This window comes from Echiichthys vipera, assembly GCF_963691815.1.
Source record: "Echiichthys vipera genome assembly, chromosome: 1".
NCBI lineage: Eukaryota > Metazoa > Chordata > Actinopteri > Perciformes > Trachinidae > Echiichthys > Echiichthys vipera.
The window spans coordinates 26,210,662-26,231,345 of record NC_139826.1 but is presented as its reverse complement, the minus strand read 5'-3'; the positions used below and the strand labels follow the sequence as shown (position 1 = coordinate 26,231,345).

The following is a 20,684-nucleotide window of genomic DNA, read 5'->3' as shown; positions in this document are numbered from 1 at the left end:
GTGAAGGGAGAGGATGCAGATATGTGAAGCAGGGACGCAAGGTGATAAAAGTAAGGGAGCGAGACAAGTGATACGCAGTGAGAGGGGAGAGGTGCAGCCATGATGTGGTGAAGCAGCAGAACTGAGATGAGATTTTTTTATGGCTTTAAGCAAGCATGAAGTAGAGTCGGCCAGGAGCTTGTTTAGCTTTACCCCAAAACTGATCTTTAAAAGGAAAGACATGTAGTCAGAGATTCATAAATATAACGCACCTGTATGTCTTTTGTAGTTCAGAGGAGGAAAAAAGAATGTTTTGTAATTTATCACACAGGTAGGTAACGGGTTACAACATGCGCCACACGAGCCTATTCAAGGCTTCCAGGCTCTATTGTGGCACAAATGACTCCCTGAAATTTTTTTTTAGTTCTTTATCAAAAGTAAAAATCATTAACTTTTACTCCTAACAAATTTCAGAGTGATTACGAAATTTCTTACAACCTAAAAATTATCTTAAATTTAAGAGGTCTTTAAAGTTAGATAAAGGGGACACACAGGTTGTTTTTGTACAACATATTTTGGGGTTTCTACGAGGACATGTGTACTTGCTTTAATGCTCAGAAACACATCTTTTTTCTTGCACTGTCAGTCTGAGTATATTTGTCTTCACTGCAACACTCCTGTCTTTTTAAGACCCCTCCGGATAAAGCCCAGTCTGCTCTGATTTCTGGGTCTTCTGCATCTGCGCTCTCAGCGTCTCTGCACGGTCACTGCAGTCGGGGAATGACTGTAACAGCCCTGTAGAGACACTTTCTACCTATATATAGTATAGCTAAGACATCACAACCCTAAAGAAGTCCTGACGGCTTGTTTAAAGGCACAGTTTCTGAATACAGGCTGTCTGCATTTCTCAGTTGATTGAGCTTTTTGATACTTTAACAGAATGTATACAGCACCTCAACCTGCGTTATAATAAAAAAAGGACAGACATCTCACTTTTTGACAATTTAAACTTTTAGTTAAGAGTAAATCTACTATGTTTGCTGTGCAGAAACAGCTGAACAGACACCTTCGGAGACATGTCTGATGAATAATGCATCAGCTGAAGCAATATGTATGACTCAGAATAGCCTATCATTCGCATTTGATATGAACATTTGTTACACAGCTTTTTATTCCTGTTTCTTTTTTTTTATAAGGGGAGAAAAACAAGAGCAGTCACTTTACATGCAACTTCTTTATCTAAATTGTCATTGTGGTACTAATTCTCCTTATTACTGGTACATGACTCACAGAAGCACCAAAATTTCTCTTAACTAGAGCAGGAAAGAGATTCCTGCTACATTATAAATATGATTATTTATCAATGTTTTAAGCGATTTGTTAATTCCACATTTTATTTGCGACTGGTTGCCTTAAAGTCCGAGTAAAGAGATTTGTTTCCAAACTCATTTTACATGATGGAAATTGATTGCTATTGATGTGTGAAAAGACTGTAATTCATATAATATGGAATTATGGAGTAAGAACATTGAAGTTTTTCACATTTTTTGGGTTACGGATCTTAAGTGTGGGCCTGAAATCATAGCTTGATGATGCACTGGAGCCACAGAGACAGAAATCCCTGTCCATACCAGAGGGGAAACCTTCCTTGTCAATTTTGTCTTCTAGCAAAAAACAAAAAAAATGCCTAAAATCTGCTGTATGGTGTGATGTACAACCAAGAGGGTAAAGAACCCAGAAGTAGTTTTCACTAGCTTCCGAGTCGAAAAACGGAGCGTTTATGAAGCCAAAAGTGAATATATTGTCTCTTCCTGCAGCTTATTTTTTCATACATGGTGATTTTTTTATTCATTCAAATTTAGTGGTTAATAACACATTCTGTAGTTTGACTGTTTTACACAGACTTTAAGAATTTTACACAAATAAAATGAATCTTTTAAAAAAAAAAAAACGTGCAGACAAAGGGCAAATCCTTGCCACGGATTGACTATTCTTGCTAACAGCATGCATGTGATTGAAGAAGAGTTGAGAGTTAATATAGTTTAATAAATGTGTCTTGTTGCTCACACTTAAATTCGCTCTTTAGACAATTCTTCAGTGTAATTATACAGTAGAAACCTGATACATATGTAACCTTGGCTTGAACTACAATTGCATAAAATATTTATGATATAAATGTCTAAATGGGGATAAAATAATAAGGAAAAGACATGGAAACAAAAGGAAACCAAACTAAACCAGAACATTTATTCAGTCTGCTGGTAGAAGAGACCTTACGCTATAATATTTTTTCAGTCACATAGTTCAATGAGTTTTCATCTGTGAGACAGAGACAAGAAAACTGCTCAGACTTTTTAACCTACTCTGCTCCTATAGTTTCTAGTCCAGTGGTTGTGAAAACTTATAACACTGGAGCTGTGATCCAGGGATTTTAACACAACCTGAACATGCCCAAAAGTGAGGGTTATAGGGCTGCTAAACAATAAGTGTGACCAGCAACAAGGTCAGCACTGCGTGAATAAACTGAGATGACAGCTTGACGTCTAGTTATAGTTTCAGTTATTGTTAGCTATAGCTACAACATCTCATGTACTCAAATAAAGCAGTTAATGATGTCTTATGCTTTGTGATCATTTGTATTCTCATGTAGTGTGTATACTAATCTACATGCGGTGATTAAACAGGAAAGAAACACAGCGTCTGTTTCAGTATGTAAGTATGCGTCTCGTACAGTGTCACATCTCCCTCTCTTGGGTGTTATTGCTTTGTTCAGAGTTGTCAGATCAGCAGCAGAGTGTGGGCGTTCAGAGGACACTTACCACAAGAGAGAGCGGCCTCTTCCATGACACCACGCCAATCAGTCCAGAGAGCAGCACCTGAGGGAAGACCCAAAACAGACGCTGTAAGAGGTGATTGAAAATGATGATCTTCAGTAACAAAGATGGATGTGTTTGCATTAAAGAGAAATTCGATAATGATAACATTGTAATCACCAAGATAATTACCGAGATCTGGGAAATGAGCACAGGAAAAATGAGCAGTTGGATAATCGTTGACGTTTTAAATCTTTAGTGATGATAATGATGAGTGATTTTGTTTAGAACTTTCAGTAAGTTTATGGTACTTTGCGCTTGAACATTGGATCCTACACTGTAAAAACACGAACTGTAAAAAAAACAGTAAAACAACTGTATATAGGTATATAAATGTATATATACTGTAATTTAATATGGTCATTTACTGTTATTTCACAGTATTTTTTGTACAGATTTTTTTTACGGTGTAGAAACTACCCCTTAGATCTACCTATTCAACACCATCATTTTGGATACTAGCAGCTCGGCTCTAGGGTTGGTTGTGTCACTGTGTCAGCTCATTGGTCTTCTACTTTGGTCTGAAATATCTCAACAACTATTGGATGGATTGCAATGAAAGTTTGTTCAGAGTCAGGCATTCATTATGTATATTTATTATGTCAGCTACTGGCAGATCACTCCCATCTGCCTCAGCTAAACCTTGTCTTTAGTGCTTTTTAGCAGATGTAAGCATGCTAACACCATAAACTAACCTGGTTCATTATACAACTTTATCTGCATGTTAGTATGGCTGTACACTCTTAGACTTGTTTTTTCTCATAAAGACCCAGTGGAATTGACACATTAGTTTAACTGAACTATTAAAGAAAATAGGAACCCTTTTTACCTGAACTTACCCACTGTTTAGAAAAGGAGCCTACCTATGTTCCCTGCTTTGTATGTGACCGGGGAACATTGGACCCTTATTTTAAAAAAAGGTCCGATGCTCCCCGCTTGTCACAGAAAGCGCCCTATGTTCCCCGGTCTGTTATTTTTTCCACAATCAGTGCCGAATTTCCCGGCAAAAAGGCCTATGTAGACTCTAACACTACCCCCTAACCCTGACCCTAACCTTGACCTCTAACGAATTAAATCAGCGAGGCTTATGCGACCGGGGAACATAGGACCAAAGAGCAAATAAAGTATTACCCAACTCACTGTTTATCATTCTTCACAGTTTACAGACCGACTTTATGGTTTTGCATGACTGTACCTTCCACTGATGAGCATGAACAATGTTTATTTTTGTTCATTGATTGTGACTGTATAATCGTCTGACCACTTGTTTCTTGCTCCGTCAGACATCCCTGCAGCGCTGCTGCCATGTTCCCAGCTCTCGATATTTACTTTTGGGAGTACAATGTTATCAAAACCAACTAAAACAATGGCCAAAACTATGAAAATAAAAGTTTTAATGAACCAAATTTGTCTTGTATTATTCACAGACGGTTGTGCACCACTTGTCCTCTGATTCACAAAAACAGGCTGTCAGTATGGGATTCACTTCTGTGGTTTATATGGCAAATGCACTCTGATTGGAAAAATCATCTTCTACATGATGGGTTGAGTAATACAAAGATCAGGCGGGCACTGTTGCGCTAGTTAGACAATTCTGTGCCCATCTGCCGTCAGATTTGTCAACTGCTCATCATGTATTCGCAGGCACACTCTTCCACAGTCTTTTCATTTTAGCTGGGAAGAAATGAACAACACAGTCGTGTAGTTTGAGGTGGTTATAGAAAATTGAGAGCAGCAGTGAGCTTTCCAAGGACTTTAATGTGAGTAAGTGCGATGCCACATTTTTTCGCAGTTGGTTAGGCTTTTAAAAGCTATTCTAATGCGTTCCCAGTTTTTCTTTTCAAATGTTATTCACTCCTCACACGACCTGCTCATTGTTTTTTAGTACATGTCAGTAGAAAGGTGGAAACTCAGTTCAGAGGTGGTATGAAGAACTTTTAAATTCGACTTAAGAGTTTAAATATCTTGGCAACTTAGAAACCATGGGCTTATAACTGAAAACACAGGTGTTTCCATGTGACTCACAGTGGCACTAGCGGATTAATGCACAGGCTGGCCTAGACTGCAGCCTAGGGGCCCCACGTGTGCAGGAGCCCTGGATTGGCCAGACTGTTTTTATTTCTTTGTTTTTTTAAGTTACTGCACCTCCTATTTGTTAAAGAAACATTAAAAAAAAAGATTGGATGATATGGACACATTTATCCAATCAGCTGCCATAATATTGTCAAATGATACGTCACTGAAAGAACAGCAGGACCAAGATCTTCTAAAGAAAACTCCTAAATTTACAGGATTTTCAAGGTTGCGGACTCTTCATCTGTTAATGAAAGTGGTCTAAAGGCTAAAATTAATGTCAGCACAGTTGATACCGCAACTAAAGCTGTAGCTACAGCTAGCTTTGGCCAGGACAAAGAAAGCGGCCAAATTGACCACGACAGTGCCTCCCACTCTCACTCAGAGTCTGAGACAGAGGGGGTGACACTTCAAGTACTCGAAACACCGGTGTGTTGTCCCATAAACATCCTGGTAATTAGCTAGATGCCCCAGCCACCATGCCCATGGACTCCGCCGTGATAGCCTCGCCCGTTGCTGTGGAGAACGCACAAGAGACCACCGATCCCGCTTCCTCTTGGATTCGGAAGGAAACTACAGTCAGTGTTTCCAAATGTTGATATTGCCCTCAGACTATTCATGACTTTGCTTGTAATCAACACCAGCAGGGAGCATTCTTTTTCCAAACTGGGACTAGTTAAACACACAGACTGAGATCCTCATTAAAGACTTCTCTGTCAGAAAAGCAAGGAAAGAAAATGGGTACAAATATGATTTTGCTGGTATTGTGTGCTGTTGCTGCTGCTCTGTTTATTGTAATTTTATTTGTTATTATTATATTGCACAGCGGTCTGATTTGTGTGTCAGTCAGGACGTTGTAATGATTTCTCAGTACGTATGTTGGCCTGCTTGTTGGTTGAGACATCTAAAACCGGTTTTCATTTAGCAGATGCTCTGTGAGGACTTTTTCTGTAAGAGCGTTATTTACAGTAAAGGCTGTCAACGTGTGTGCGTGTGTGTGTGTGTGTGTGTGTGTATGTGTGTGTGTGCGTGTGTGTGTGTGTGTGTGCTATGTAAAAGTTTTCTTTTCTGATAAAGCATGATTAATAATGGTCGGGGCCAAACAAACAGTAGCCTAGGGGCCCATGACCGCCTTAATTTGCCACTGCACAGTGGTCAGTGTGAAGGATGTCTTGAGTAAATTGAGTGACACTAAAATACTTTTTGGTGTGAGCAAGGTGTTCAACGTGAGTTTTGCAGGACGATTTTCTATCTGACCAAGCCTCTTCCTGCACACATTGGGTTTAAAACATACTATACCAGCAACTAATGTGAAGTAATTCCTGCTAGACGGTATGGACAAACAATATATTTGGTCGTTTAACTATGAGAAGTTCTTGTGTTACTACCATGGAGACTTCATCAGACAGTCTCTCAGGTCTTATTGGTGCTCCAGGTTTCTCCATTAGCACTGATTTGCTTTAAGATTTTGTGCTCCATCTACCTGGAACCAGTTACCCTGCAGCTTGGTGTGCTGGCTGAAATGAAACAATTCAATCTGGACCCATCCAGTTGTGATGTCTGTGGTTCCCTCCAATACTTATTACTCCCATCCTGTTATTGAGCTGTCCGTTTGATTTAAAGTGCCTGTGTTTCTTTCGTAACAATGTCACATTAAACAGCAGATGTTTTTTAAACGAGATGCCTGATTGAATCTAATCTAAATGAGAAAAAACAACCTATATATTTTTTTTGGCGCGCCTCACTCTGGGTCTGGTGTTGCATTTTTACAGTGCTACAGTAGGTGTGAATGTGTGTGTGAACAAAGAGTACTCATAGCCTCCAGAGCTCTATTCCTCTATGGTCTCTCTTTGTGCCTTTCACCTTTCTTCACCCTCCATTAAACACCAACATGCTCTCCCCATTTCCCCCATGTCGCTCTCCTCCATCGCTTCACTTTTCTTGATATCTGCTCTCTCTCTTCCAGTTTTGCCATCGTTCCCTTTCCAATTTCTCCCTGTATCACACTCCATCTCTGTATTTCTTGCTCCTGCTCTGCGCCCACACAATCACAGTGTATTTCTGCACTTACACACTCACTTTAACTACTCTCGATCCAGGCTCCTCACTTCTGTTTTTCACTCCATTTTGTTCAACTCTCTAGTCAATCTTCTACTTCTTCCCTCACCTTGATACCAACAGAATCGGTTTACAATTGAACGTATCCACTCGATGTCGGTGTCAGACATGGATGATTACAATTTAAGATAATCCACAGGCTACACTTCTCAAAGAGCAAACTTGCTAAAATAATCTGGAACAGACGGGACCTGCTCATGTTGCGGTCAAGATGAGGCCACCCTTTATCATGTTTTGAACCTGCCCGTTTTATTCTGGACTGCTATCTTTGAGACTTTTTCATATATCTGTAATAAGAAATACTACCAGACCCAGCAATAGCAATATTTGGTGTAGCCCCTGTGGAAGTCTCACTGTCAGATATAGATAAATATATGTGAAATATAAATAAGTCAATAAATAAATGTTTTATTATTTTATTTCAGCATATGTTTTTATTTATTACATTTACTTGGATCAGTTTGATGTGCTGTGTCGTTTCATGTTCATATGTGGGTTTGTTTTTTTGAAATTTAAATAAAAAGATTTTGAATAATAATGACACCCCCGGGATGTGATGAATGGGATGTCGATATTTCATTTGATCACACACACACAAGTCAGACAAATATAAAATACATACTAATGCTTCTGCTTTTTTTATCGACACGGCACTGTGGTCATTGGTTACTATGTCAGAAAATCCCAACTCACCCACCCATAACTCACTATGGGTGGGCGAGTTGGGATTTTCTGACATAGTTAATGAGCTCCAACGATGCATTTCCAGAGGCAGCTGCAGAGCAAAGGGAAATTTGCAAGAGGTGCATCTGGATTTACAGGGTACACAACTCCATCATCATCCAAACACTTTAAAAAAGAAATTAAAGCCATACATGTGCAGTGTTTTGTTTTTTTAATTAAAAAAAAAGACTACATAGTGCATTATGAGTCCATTCATGGTGAATCATAATGCATTCATGATGCTTCAGGGCTACACTTGTATCTCTCTCGATCTCTGCTTGCTCTTCTCTTTCTTTGTTCAGCCATAGTAACCGTATACTCATAGTCCTAGCAGAGATTGGAAGAAACTTTACACGCCACTTCACACATAAGCGAGTCTGAGAGCGTATCTGAGTGAGCCTGCTGCGTTAGCTCAGCCTATCCTCTCTTGCGGATCAGCGACTGATGGGTGATGCAAAAGGCGCCACTAACTGTACGCTGCTTGGGATTTTCCAGGGAATGTCACAACAGACACATTGCAGTTTGTAATATTGCAAATTCAAGGGCGTTCATCAGTGGGTTATAGGCTCAATCGGTGATAGATAATGACAAAACAGTCTTTCATTTAAATTAAAAATCTTTGAGGTTATTAATTTTAATAACACAAATTTTGTGGAAAAGTGTATTAGATAAATCCCTGTGTCCATGACTTTAGATAGAGGCTAAGATCACATTTTGCTTTAGTTGAATATTGTTTTATGTGGACATTTTTCCCCACCCAATTCATTTTCATGTGTTTACAGTGGCTGTCAAATCCACACTGATGCTTAGATAGCACCAGAATATAGCCTGTAACCCCCTAAAGTCCTCCTGGTGCAATTATGTCGCTGTCCAGCTCTGTTGCGACTGCCAGAGACAATCTGCAGCCATTCCAGCCGGTGTGCCAATGTCTGCTGTCTCTTATCATTATACTATCTTTACATGCTGGGTCTATTTTTGCCTACTTTCTTTGTTCTTTTTGTTTTGTCAGGTCTGTGAAGCAGGAGGATTGCTACAATCCTTTTGTTAATATACACTATAGGAAATATAGATACAAGTTGAGGATAGTATGCTGCACAGGTAGTCCTGACAAATAAAGAACAGCCACAAAGTACAAATGTGGCTACCTCAGTACATATATAATCTGCAGCAGCCAGCAGGATACAGGGGTTGTGTTACCCGTGTTACTGAAGGTAACATTCACCCTCTCCATGCACTGCGACAAGGATTCAAAGCCTCTCCCCTTTTGTCTTTTTGGTGTGTGCTGCTCTTGGCAGTAGAGAACAAATGCAGTGCACAGTGCACAATCAAGGTTAAACTGAGATCCTATCATAGTTCAGCTCCTGGTTACTTGTCCAACTTGTTCAGTCTAAACAGATGTTTACATAATGTGATGAAATGAGACAACTACCGAAATCTGAATCAGCATATTCAGAAAGGTGTAAAGTTTACTCAGTTTAAATGCAGTATTTCACATACACTACACACCACTTGGACAGGTAGTAAAAATGAGTAAAAAAACAAAAATCTAAACTTTTCGGGGTAAAATATCTCAGTTCCCATCCACTCTAAAATGTATTTTTCTTATGTTTACGTCCATCATTGACTATAGTGATCTGAGCAAAGAAACCTGAAACCTAAACTGCAGAGTGCACTGTCAGAAATATTTGTTACAGAGACGAAACACACTGCCATCATCATTGTCAGTCATTGACATTTACAAGCTAACAAGCTAACAAACCACAGAAACTAATAAAAATTGCTAGCTTCATTTACCATTGTGACGCGTCTGATAGTCTCCGATTTCAGCAACAACAGACCCCTCATCTGAGTTCAGGACGCCAAAACTATAATTCAGTTGCAGATCACTAACATTAACTCTATGCGCAAGCAGCACGTGCTCTGTGTCCGTCCATCCACCTGCGGAGAACCGCAAGTGCACCTATCATACCGCGAGACGGTGATCCACCAAAAAAGCCCTGCCCTACCCTGCCTCCTGTCTGAAGCTGGCTCAAACATGTAGTTCTATAGCTGATTCTTTCAATATGTTAAGTCATCTTGATGGGTGGAATTTGCACTTCTCTTTTGTGCTAGAAGCTAGCTCAAGCACGAGCAGTGGTGGACAGGGCAAGAAAAGATGCTCAATGAGGGAGAAAGAGTAGATGTGTTTCTAGCCCTTTCTCTGAGGCTATTTGATTGAAAAAAAAAACACTTTAAACAAAATATTACTACATCTGTGAAGGACTGTGTGTCCTGTGTGTCTATGGTTTGAGGGAAGAAATAATGTGAGAGCAGGAACCATGTGAAGCAGTCACTGGAGGCTTTTCCTCTTGGCTGCTCCCAGAACAGGATTAACATAAAAAACTTAGCAGCATTAGTCACTGAAACCTGAGCAGCACACACCCACTAACAAACTGAGAAACAATATGTTTGAATATGTATAATATCGTAATTTATAAACTATTCAATAAATAGACAGAACGATTAAAAAGCTCAGTAAAAGCAAAGAAAAACAACAATAAAAAAAACAACAGAAACAGGAGTAGCAAGGCAACAAAATTAAAAGTCTGCACAAATACATATTTTTTAAAGGGTCACTGATAATAAGGTACAGTGTAAGCACTTCGATAAATAGTTTTGAGCCTACCAATCGCTGTGAGACGTGTTGGTGTTGTACAGGGGGTTAAATAATACTGAAAACTGTCAATAAAGGATGTCGTGTGTGTAACGTTTTTACATGTAAGCTTATTAATCGATGTGAACAGGGTGTTACATAACTGAAAAGAGAGACCGTCCCCTTTCTCGGTTGCCCATGACAGCATGTGGACTGACTTCTATTTAAAGGATCCTGGATGGATATTCTGTGAAACTCCAAATGATGTGATGTTTTGCACGCTCCTGAGTCCCTTGCCTCTCTTCAGCTCATCTACGGTAAAAAGTGATAACTAAGAAAAACAAACTAAAATAATTAGATTTACTTTAATTAACTCTAAGGCAAGACAACAGCAAGTTAGCCTATGGCATTTTTAGTTTAATAGTTACCATGTTCAGGACCCAAATGTACTGCAGTAATGATTTTCAACAAGCGAATTGGTTTGAACATAGTGTCCTTGACTATAAATGGAGTCCGCCATTGCAACAAATGAACCAGCAGAGTCCAAATGCTGTTCTTCCGTTATACATTCTGGACCTAAGGTTGACGGCTGTCCTGTGTAACAGCAGCGGCAGGGAGTTGGACTCTGGGCGGTCCTGGATCAGACCCCATTGCTGGGTTTAGGCTGGCTGAGGGTCAGCAGGTTTCTGGCTGTTGCAGTGTGTGTAGCAGAGACACAGCATGTGTGGACTTTGTGTTGCGGTGTTACAACAAAACCCTTTCCTCTGTGCTGATAAAAATCCTCGAGGAAACACTGACTGCTAATGTTAGCTACTGTTAGCTTGTGCAGCATGGATCTGCTGTCGGTTGCTTTGTGTCGCTGGCTGACGGAGTGATCTGCAAACAGCAATCTAGCATTATTCTAAGTACTGCTCACGTCTATGGAGTGTGCGAGCCCACGGGTGCGAGCAATAAGAAGGGAAGCAAGAACTGAGGTGAAATGCCTCACTTCACATTACACATTTGATATTAGTCAATTTGCATTCAAGATGAGTTGACATTTGAAATCGCCAAATCATGAAACATGGAATAGCAATAAACAAATCTGGAGGAAACAAATGTTTAATATGATCCGGTGTACTTTTAGGAAACCTTGAACTAACTTGAATAATATTTCCTAGCAGAGGGTTTTATGGTAACAATCAGAGGCTCAAGAAGACAAGATGAGACGTTTCTTCAGTCTAATTATATTTGTAGTGTCAAACCTTAACTGAAGTTATCTCAGGACAAGTAGGTCTAGGCCACACTGATTTACAAGGACGCAACAATTCCCCCATGAGCAACAGAGGCAATGAAAACCTTCCCTTGAACAAGAACAGACCTTTGGTTCATGGTGGGCACCCATCTGCCTTCACCGGTTGAAGGAGAGAGACTCAGAGTACCACAATAATAACATTAACAACTATGATAAATATAGAAATATGATTTATAATAGTAGCTGCACTTTAAATCCTGACTGAAATCCTCATTGGTTTAGGAACAACCAGAGTCAGCAAAGCAGGATGTTTTGATCATTAAGAATATCAGCTTAAGTGAAATACAGCAACAACTTAAAAATGACAGATGATTTGATAAAGTGAGTGTAAAAAACAAAATTAATTTTTAAAACTGCAAATCTTCTAGACTTATATGAAACCATGAGGTTGTTCTGTGTGTTGTTCTATGGTACATACACACACACGTAGATGTACAAGGACACACACATACGTACACACACGCATTGTACTGACAAGTGTAAATGGAACGGAGAGATAAAAGCGAGGCTTTAGCTTTTCACAGCACAGGATCAGAGGAGCTGGAGTCACAGCCATGAAAGAATGCATTAGTCTGATAGTCTGACAGAGACAACTAACACATACACACACACACACACACACACACACACACACACACACACACACACACAAACACACACAGAGGTCACATGTCACATGTTATTTGAGGCCCACCACAAAGCAAATATATTCAGAAAAAAAATACAACAACTTTAAATTCCCCTTTCACAGATCTTCGCCTTATTGCAAAGTCAATGTGAAAAGGTTTGAACTTAAAACTGCTTTATGACAGAAATAAAGGGCATGTGAGCCTACAGTATGCTGACCACACAGCATTAATTGGTTTACTGCAAGGCAGAGGTGAAAACAGTGAGTTGAAATATTTTTATCATAGCTCACCACCCGCTGTAAGGACAGACTTGATAATTGAAGGAAGAGAGAAAAAGGAAATAGTTATTAGTACTCTATATTTAATCCCTGTAGTGTTATTTCGGTTAAAGAGCATACTGTGTAGATTGTGGATGATTCTATGTGCGTAGGAACCATTTTTTTTATGAAAGACAGCATATTTTGTCCATTGAAGTTTGTTTGCGTATCAGTGGAAACATGGGAGATGACTTCAAACTGGCCAGAACTGTAAACATATCCAGCTAAATTATAAGAAGATCGCAGAAACACATGTCAAATTTACACAGATAGCACATATACATATACATATACTACCTGTGCGTTTAATGCAATTAATAATTTAACCTCTACGTATACTGACTTACAGTAAAAATACTGTGGACAAAGTTTTAGTATTTTTAATATGATGGAATCAAATACAACAAAAGTGCAGCCTCAAAGAACACACCATGAATAGAAAAAAAAATTAACTGCAGCGCTGCTGTATTGCATTGAATTACATCATACAGGTGTGTATATTTTCAAATGTTTGATCTCCGTGCATACATGCACATAAACTCAAGCGGAATTACTTCTGATACTGAGTCCTAACAGCTGTGTCAAGTCAACTTCATTCATACCCCCGATTCAGCTGAGGGTAAAAAACGACCCCAAAAAAACCTTTAACAGTGAAAACATAAACGTAATAAACCTCAGTACGAACAACAGAGAAATTAGCCTTTGTTGTGTGTACAGAATGGGCCAAAATGTCAACATTACAACATGGAAACATCTGTTGACAATCAATTTCTATTCTATTGTTGTTTCAATGCTATACTTTCTTGTTTAAATCATTTTCATGTCTCATTATGTGTTGTTTCTTCTGAAAAATCAATTTTCAAGTGTTTGAATAAACAACCTCTTCCTCCTAATGTCAGAGTTGAAGACTTCCATAATAACCAGACAATGGTGGAGCTGATTCTGGCTCCATACTGATGATTAGAAAGAAAGATATGTGAGCGCTGAAGCTGCTATGGATTCTACCTAAATCACAGTCTTGACCTATTCTTATTCATTTATGCACGGCACCAATCAAATAAGCCATTACTGAGAGTGAGGGTTTAAAAAGCAGGCCGTTTCTCAAACAGCATCACTGCCAAGATGGATGGAGCCAGTGCGGTTGTCCTGGTAACCACGAACTGGCCATTTGCCAGGATCCGTAATGATTTCCCATCAGCCGCTGCATTGACAGGAGCTTCAGGGACTGACTGCACGAGTCCCTCATATCACTCTCTCTCTCTCACACACATACACACACACACACACACACACACACACACACACACACACACACACACACACACACACACACACACACACATACTTTGGCAGATATGTTAACAATTCATATACTGAGGAAACCCTGTCATACATGACAAAACTTAACACTGGAGCCAAAATAAGCAGACCTCTCCGACACACACATGCTGCTCAAACAGAGTCTCAGTCAGCTCCTCTCCTGCTGTTCTCTTTCAAGTGAAAACCTTTATTTCCTTTCACTTTTGCTTGACGTTGGTCAAGAGGAAAAGGTCTTTTTTTAAGTCATTCGTTTTTCTTTGAGCTCTTCCTCTCAGCAGCCTTTTAGCACAGAGTAGTCTGACACAGAGTACATGTGTGGAAGAGTATGTGTGTGTGTGTGTGTGTGTGTGTGTGTGTGTGTGTGTGTGTGTGTGTGTGTGTGTGTGTGTGTGTGTGTGTGCCCAGCTTTGTGTGAGTGCATTGTGTGTCTCTGCCTATGAGTGCCAGCATTTGTTCAATCTGCAGAAGGCTGAGCAGAATATGTCAGTGAAAACTCACCATGGCCTTTAAGAAGAGCTGCTGATTAAATGGATGTCTACAAGGCAGCTGTCTTTTAAGAGTTTGCTACATGTGAGGACAACATTGCTCCTGTAATCTACTTCCTACTCAGATAGTATGGTTTTTATTTTATTTTAATCTATTTCCAAATATGAAGCATCACATTAATACTTGTGTGATAATAACCTTCATTTTAAGTAGATTCATCAGTGGATCTGTCGGCCACACATTTTTGTTCCCCAGATGATGAACCCTAATGACTTATACTAATATTTTAGTCCACCACTCACCTGTCTCCTGTTCTAGTCCGTCATACATACTTGATGCAGCCCTGTCTCCTAAAAATTACATTCCCATGCAATTAAAACTGCATCCTCAATTATATTTGTCTTTGTTTGACGTATTATTAGCAATACGAATAGTTTCTGCTTAGGAAGGTGGTCACGTTAGAGCCAGGACTTTCACCTAAAGGAGCCCGCTGTTTGTGTCCCGTGCAAAACCCAACATCAGCTTGACTTTTTTATGTAACGTATTTAACTTTCATACAACCAACTTACATTAACCACATAATTCAATTCACATTAACCACGTCACGTGTTGCAGTTCTGTTGTATGGGAACGTAACTGTCTTGGAGACAGATTTTTTCAGTAAAAAGTCTAATACCTTGTGTCTTTCGTGCATCTTATATCACTCTGATGCGTCAGTTGAGTTCTACTCTCTACAGCACTTATGGGATTTATGTTATTGCTCTCACCGCTCAATCCTGCACTGCTGCTTGGATTCATTTAGATGAGCACCTAATAAAGTCTTTCATTATGTATGCTATAAATGCTGCTCCACCCTCACACAGTAGTCTCTGTCATAGAAAAAAAATCAATCAAGGTGTCTAAGTTGCCCTGCGATAGAGTGGTGTCCTGCCCAGGGTGTACCCCGCCTCAAGCCCATGTCAGCTGGGATCTCCTCCAGCCCCCTGTGACCCCATCAGCGACAAGCGGTTGCAGATGATGGATGGATGGTGTCTAAGTTTTGCTTTTGAGCATAAAGGGTTGTTTAGTTTTCCAAAGATGTCTACGCTGGTTTTGTAAAGCTGCGGAAAAAGTCCACGATTTTAAAATCTGATTATATTGTTCACATGAGGAAAAAAGCTTGAAATGTGGAGATCGCATATGACAAAATCACCTTGTGTTTCACCTTGAAGAACAATTTTATCTGTGTGTGGTGTGTGTGTGTGTGTGTGTGTGTGTGTGTGTGTGTGTGTGTGTGTGTGTGTGTGTGTGTGTGTGTGTGTGTGTGTGTGTGTGTGTGTGTGTAGATGTCCCCAAATGAAAGACAAATGAAGGGGAGCTGAAGCACAGAGGGAGCTGTTGAACTCCTCATGCTTGTGTGAAAAGCAGGCTTTGAGTAACCTTCAAGAAACCTTAGCTGACAAAATGTGTCTGTAAGTATGTACAGTATGTGTATATGTATATATGTTTGTGTGTGTATGAACATCTACGACCCGTGTCACCCAGTACGTGTGAGTCTCAGAGGGCATATGAAGCACACTATAATGACCATGAGATGTTTGATGCCGCTGCACAGAGACTCTGCTGTGCAGCCCATCTAACTGGAGTTCATGCTGACAGATCCAACCAACGTGTGCATCTGGCCTCCTCATGTTCCAACTGTTTAAACAAGAGCAGCAGTTTTCATCCCCTTACATCCGTTTCCTACAGTATTCCATTTTCTCTCCACCCACCCACCTGCTCCTCCTTCCCAAACCCCTCCCCCCATCTTGTATATCATCACTTCGCTTTGGAGCTCAGCAGCACCTCGCCGCCATTGCCATGGAAACAGTGGAACAACAGCATGCTTGCTGCTGCCGCTGCTGCCTGGAGGTGGGCATCTCAGCCCCCCGTTTGCTCCTCTTCCCCCTCTCACAGAGGTCTGTAGCAGCTTTGCTGAACGACGAAACCGACAAAATCTTCTATCCAGATATCATAGTCATTTCATATATGAGATAACAATATATATCACAATATAGCATGCTCTCTGGTAATTCAATAAATAAATAGTCTATATGAAATAATCACATAAACCCCATTTTTATGTACGCCTGTGTGCATTTAATACATAACCATTAAAAAATACTAGTATTTTAGCATTTTATCATGAATTTTAGTGCAATAAATAAACTCAGTACATCCAATATCAGATTTTCTGAGAAACTTTAAATAGTTTATGCTTGTTTTTGTCAATTTAGATTATTGAAATTGAAAGATGATAAATGATCACATGGAATTATCGCCCAGCCCTAAAAGAGTCATCATCAGTGGTGTGCTGCAGTCTTTGCAGCAGTGGGTCAATATGACGTGAACTGCAGTATGATAATTCTCCGATAGGAGATTAACAAGGTCCCATTAAATATGATATGCGCAATAAATGTTAATATAGCGTGTTTGTTTGGCCAGTAAACAATGTGTTCCTGGTTGAAATATACTTGCTGGCTGCCCAAGATGGAGTCAAACAGCTCAAGCAATAATGTGCAGTCTTACATTTTAAATTCATGAGGATGTCAGCGTTAATCTATAGAGAGGGATGAATCGTTTGCATGGTTCACACTTCACCAGGACAGACCTTAAAGTAGGTTCTGAGGAGAGGTCATATCTGCATTATTTAACTACGTCATCACATCACTATTATTTTCATCATCATCATCATCATCCACCTTGTCTACCCATAACATGCTTCAGCCACGTTGTTCATCTCATGCAAGTCTAATAAGACAGACTAATTTAATCAAAAGAGCTGCCCCGAAGTTTGTTATCTTCTGTAACTACAGTGATTGTCCTGTGTAGAAGAGCTGCAACTAAACATTATTTTCTTTGTCGAATTATTTTCTTAATTAATTGTCAGAAAATGGTGAAAATTGTTGATCAGTGTTTTCCAATGTTTTCTGAACACGACACATTCTGTTGTGGACAAAAGAAACCAGGAAATATTCTAATATAAAGTCATGAGCCATAAGAATTGAGATACGTTGTTACTAGCAGCCTCTAACCTGCATGACTCAGTTCTGAAGCAAGGGTCCAGGGACAGCGGATGTTGCATACTGTACAGATTGTAAATTATGTTTAACTTGATTTAAAGGTTTACTCCATAAAAATTGAGATACCTTGTCTTTAGCGGCCTCCTTTGCGGTAAGATGTAATTGCAGGCAAGCCTGCAACATGACAAGATGCAACCCATTTTGTCCCGTTCACAGCCACTATGTTTTGACTTTTTTTTTTTAAAAATTCTCTTTTGGAAACTTTATTGAAACACATTCACCTCTCTACTTCCAGTCCGTCCCCTATACGTTACCCTCTTTAATCTATACACACACGTTCCTATTACACTTCTGCCCTTACTACAAGCCTGACTCAGTAGTTGGAAGTTCCCCATTTCAAATTACAAGTGAACGCAGATCAATCACCATTGTTTTAAGTCACTCTTTGATAGATAGGAACTTAGCAGACAATTAACTAGATGAATATACCAAAACATTCTTGAAAAATTGCTCAAATGGATTTATCAATTATCAAAATAGTTGCAATATAGTTGTATCAAAATAGATTAATTAAGTTAGTCTAGTGCAGAGACTGATGAAGGACTGAAGCAGTGTGGTCTGTGTAAACATTTGAATATAAGGAGAGGGGCTGAAGACTCTGATACGCTACCCAATGTGTCTGGTATGACTTTTGTTTTTCTGCATTTATTAGATAAACAGTAGAGAGCTGACAGGAAATAAGGACAGAGAAAGAGGAAGACATGCAACAAAGGTTCCCAGCTTGACCGAAGCAGGGCCGTGCAATAACATGGTCTCATGCGGTGGATCATCAGGGGCATGCCATGACGGAAACTAGAAGACAAATGTTGCATTAACAATATATTGAACCTCTCGAGTTTATGCTGTGGAAAATCTGAAGTTCTCAAGGAAAATATCCTGGTGTCAGCCAAGGTTGAGTTGACTAATGTATACTCCTTTCATCTTCCAGGTACACAAATAGATGTACAGTATAACGTGAACAATGCCACTCGTGTTGCAGCTGCTTGTCTTAAAATCTTAAAAAGTCTTAAAAGCAAACCATGAGCTGAAGATGAACATAATGTCTTGCGTTCTGATGTAAGGTTCTTGTGCTTCCTGGTTTGATCATTTTCAGTATTCTCCCAGCAAACCCCTACATTTCAGTATGAGTGACTGAAGTGAGAAAGGTGCGCCTGAAAACCCCTTGACCTGTTTCTGTGCATCACGAGCACCGTGAGGAGAAAACAGCGGATCTGATCAGTTGTGAGCCAGCTGAGAGAAAGAAAGGGACAAAAGAGGAGAGGCTGCTCTGTGACTCTCTGGCTTCTCTTCCTGATTTAGATCACCATCAGACTCTCTGTATCCCGTCACACATGCATGAGCACAAACACGCGATTACACATGGACTGCCACTTCTCATTTTACATGCGCTTCTTTGATGCTGTGACAAATGAATATAAAGAAAAAAAAAACATTGATGTCTTCCTTTCAATTATCGAGATACGTTTCAATCGTGGTACCCGACTGGCTGCATCACTGCGAGGAAAACCTACGCATGAAAGAATCTGTGTAACGTTCGGTTGTTAAATCCTCACACTGCACTTACACAGAAAGGATGTAGACTTTATTACAGAATACTGTGAATGATGGACAGATGGCAATATCTCTAATTCCACTCCTGATGGTACGAGGTTTGTAATCTATACTTCACTTTACTCTTGAGTGCCAGTGACATTTTGATGCCTGCTATATTTCACCAATCTGGTAGCCACTTAAAATACCTCTCAGGGGTCACATAAAGCTGTGTGTGTGTGTGTGTGTGTGTGTGTGTGTGTGTGTGTGTGTGTGTGTGTATGTGTGTGTTCCATGATGAATATTTGGCTGCTATATTATGCAGGAACTAGCCTTTTTTTTCTTGAAGTCAGGTTGTTGTGACACTTGCTGTTGTAAATGACCCAACACACGGTTCACAGGCTTTAACAGCCACCGTCTGTATGTACTGTATGTGTGTGTGTGTGTGTGTGTGTATGTGTGTGTGTGTGTGTGTGTGTGTGTGAGTACATGGGCATAAGTGGGAGACCATAAGATGAAGAAGGTACTGATTCACCTGGATGTGACACTTGAGTAACCAAACTTCAACCCTAAACTTCTGCTCAAAGTTCTGGACAGGCACTTTTTTTGGCCTCCATGCTCATAATTCAGCTGCGGCTCCCAGCAGTGTGCAGTGACGAGCCAGCCATGCACCCATCCTTGATACAGCTGCAGTGACACCAAGAGCTGAATCAGGCTTTCAGTCCTGTGCTGACAGGATAATCTCACCCTGCAGCCAACCAGATTTGAAAGGAGAGAGAGAAAGAGAGAGTTGCTCTTTGGTGAGTGTGCTGTATTCTCTCATCTGCATCAGAGTGGCTCAGAATCTGACACAAACACCCCACCAATCGTTGTCTAAATATTGCAAACTATTGCTGCTGTATATTAAGAGGTTATTTCCCAGTGTGGCAGCTGCAGTTCTTTGTAAATCTATGGCTATACCTGACATAACCAAATAGCGTTAGATTATTATCAATTTCTGAAGACATGTGTGTTATCACAACACAATTTTTCTTTTCAACTGTCACTTCACACCATTTAGTCTCTACTGACTTATATTGCGACGTAAAGAGCAAGAAAGTCCACGTATGGAGACAAAGACAAGACTTTCACCCAGAAAAATCTGTTTGTGTATTGAGTGAAACCAAAAGTCAACATAAGCTTTTTTACTGTGCACGGACTTTTTAACTTACATACGTAACTAACTGTAGGCAACAAACATACTTATTTTAACCCAAACTTTGATCTTTCCTAAACCTAAGTAGTTTTGCTTGTATTCACATGGTTAACAACATGTTTACAAGTGCCACGCATATTTTTTGGAAATGGATATGTTTTTGTTCATTAACACGGCTCATATATTTAATATTACTTTGCTAGCTATATGAGATAATGAAAAAGTACAGTTTGATGTAGTTTTGCAATATAACAAGAAAGCACTGGACAGTCAACACAGGGACACAAGATAAGACCTTGGAAAATACACTTTATATTTCACTGAGTTAAAGATTTTCACCAAAAAAAATCTCTTCTTTCTTTCCAAAGAGAAAGATTCGATTGGAAAGTGCTTTTTACCTGGATTTCATCTTAC

General features: G+C 39.8%; 1 protein-coding gene across 1 annotated transcript in view; it reads right to left on the bottom strand.

The window, feature by feature from the left end:
• fam189a1 (family with sequence similarity 189 member A1) overlaps positions 1-20,684 on the bottom strand; it is a gene marked incomplete at both ends in the record, with an annotated part of 105,138 nt that overhangs the window by 58,450 nt on the left and 26,004 nt on the right. Inside the window, one exon of the mRNA XM_083917686.1 lies at positions 2,799-2,855. Within this exon, the coding sequence (XP_083773812.1) occupies positions 2,799-2,855 (57 nt within the window). The remainder of the gene's footprint in view (positions 1-2,798; positions 2,856-20,684) is intronic.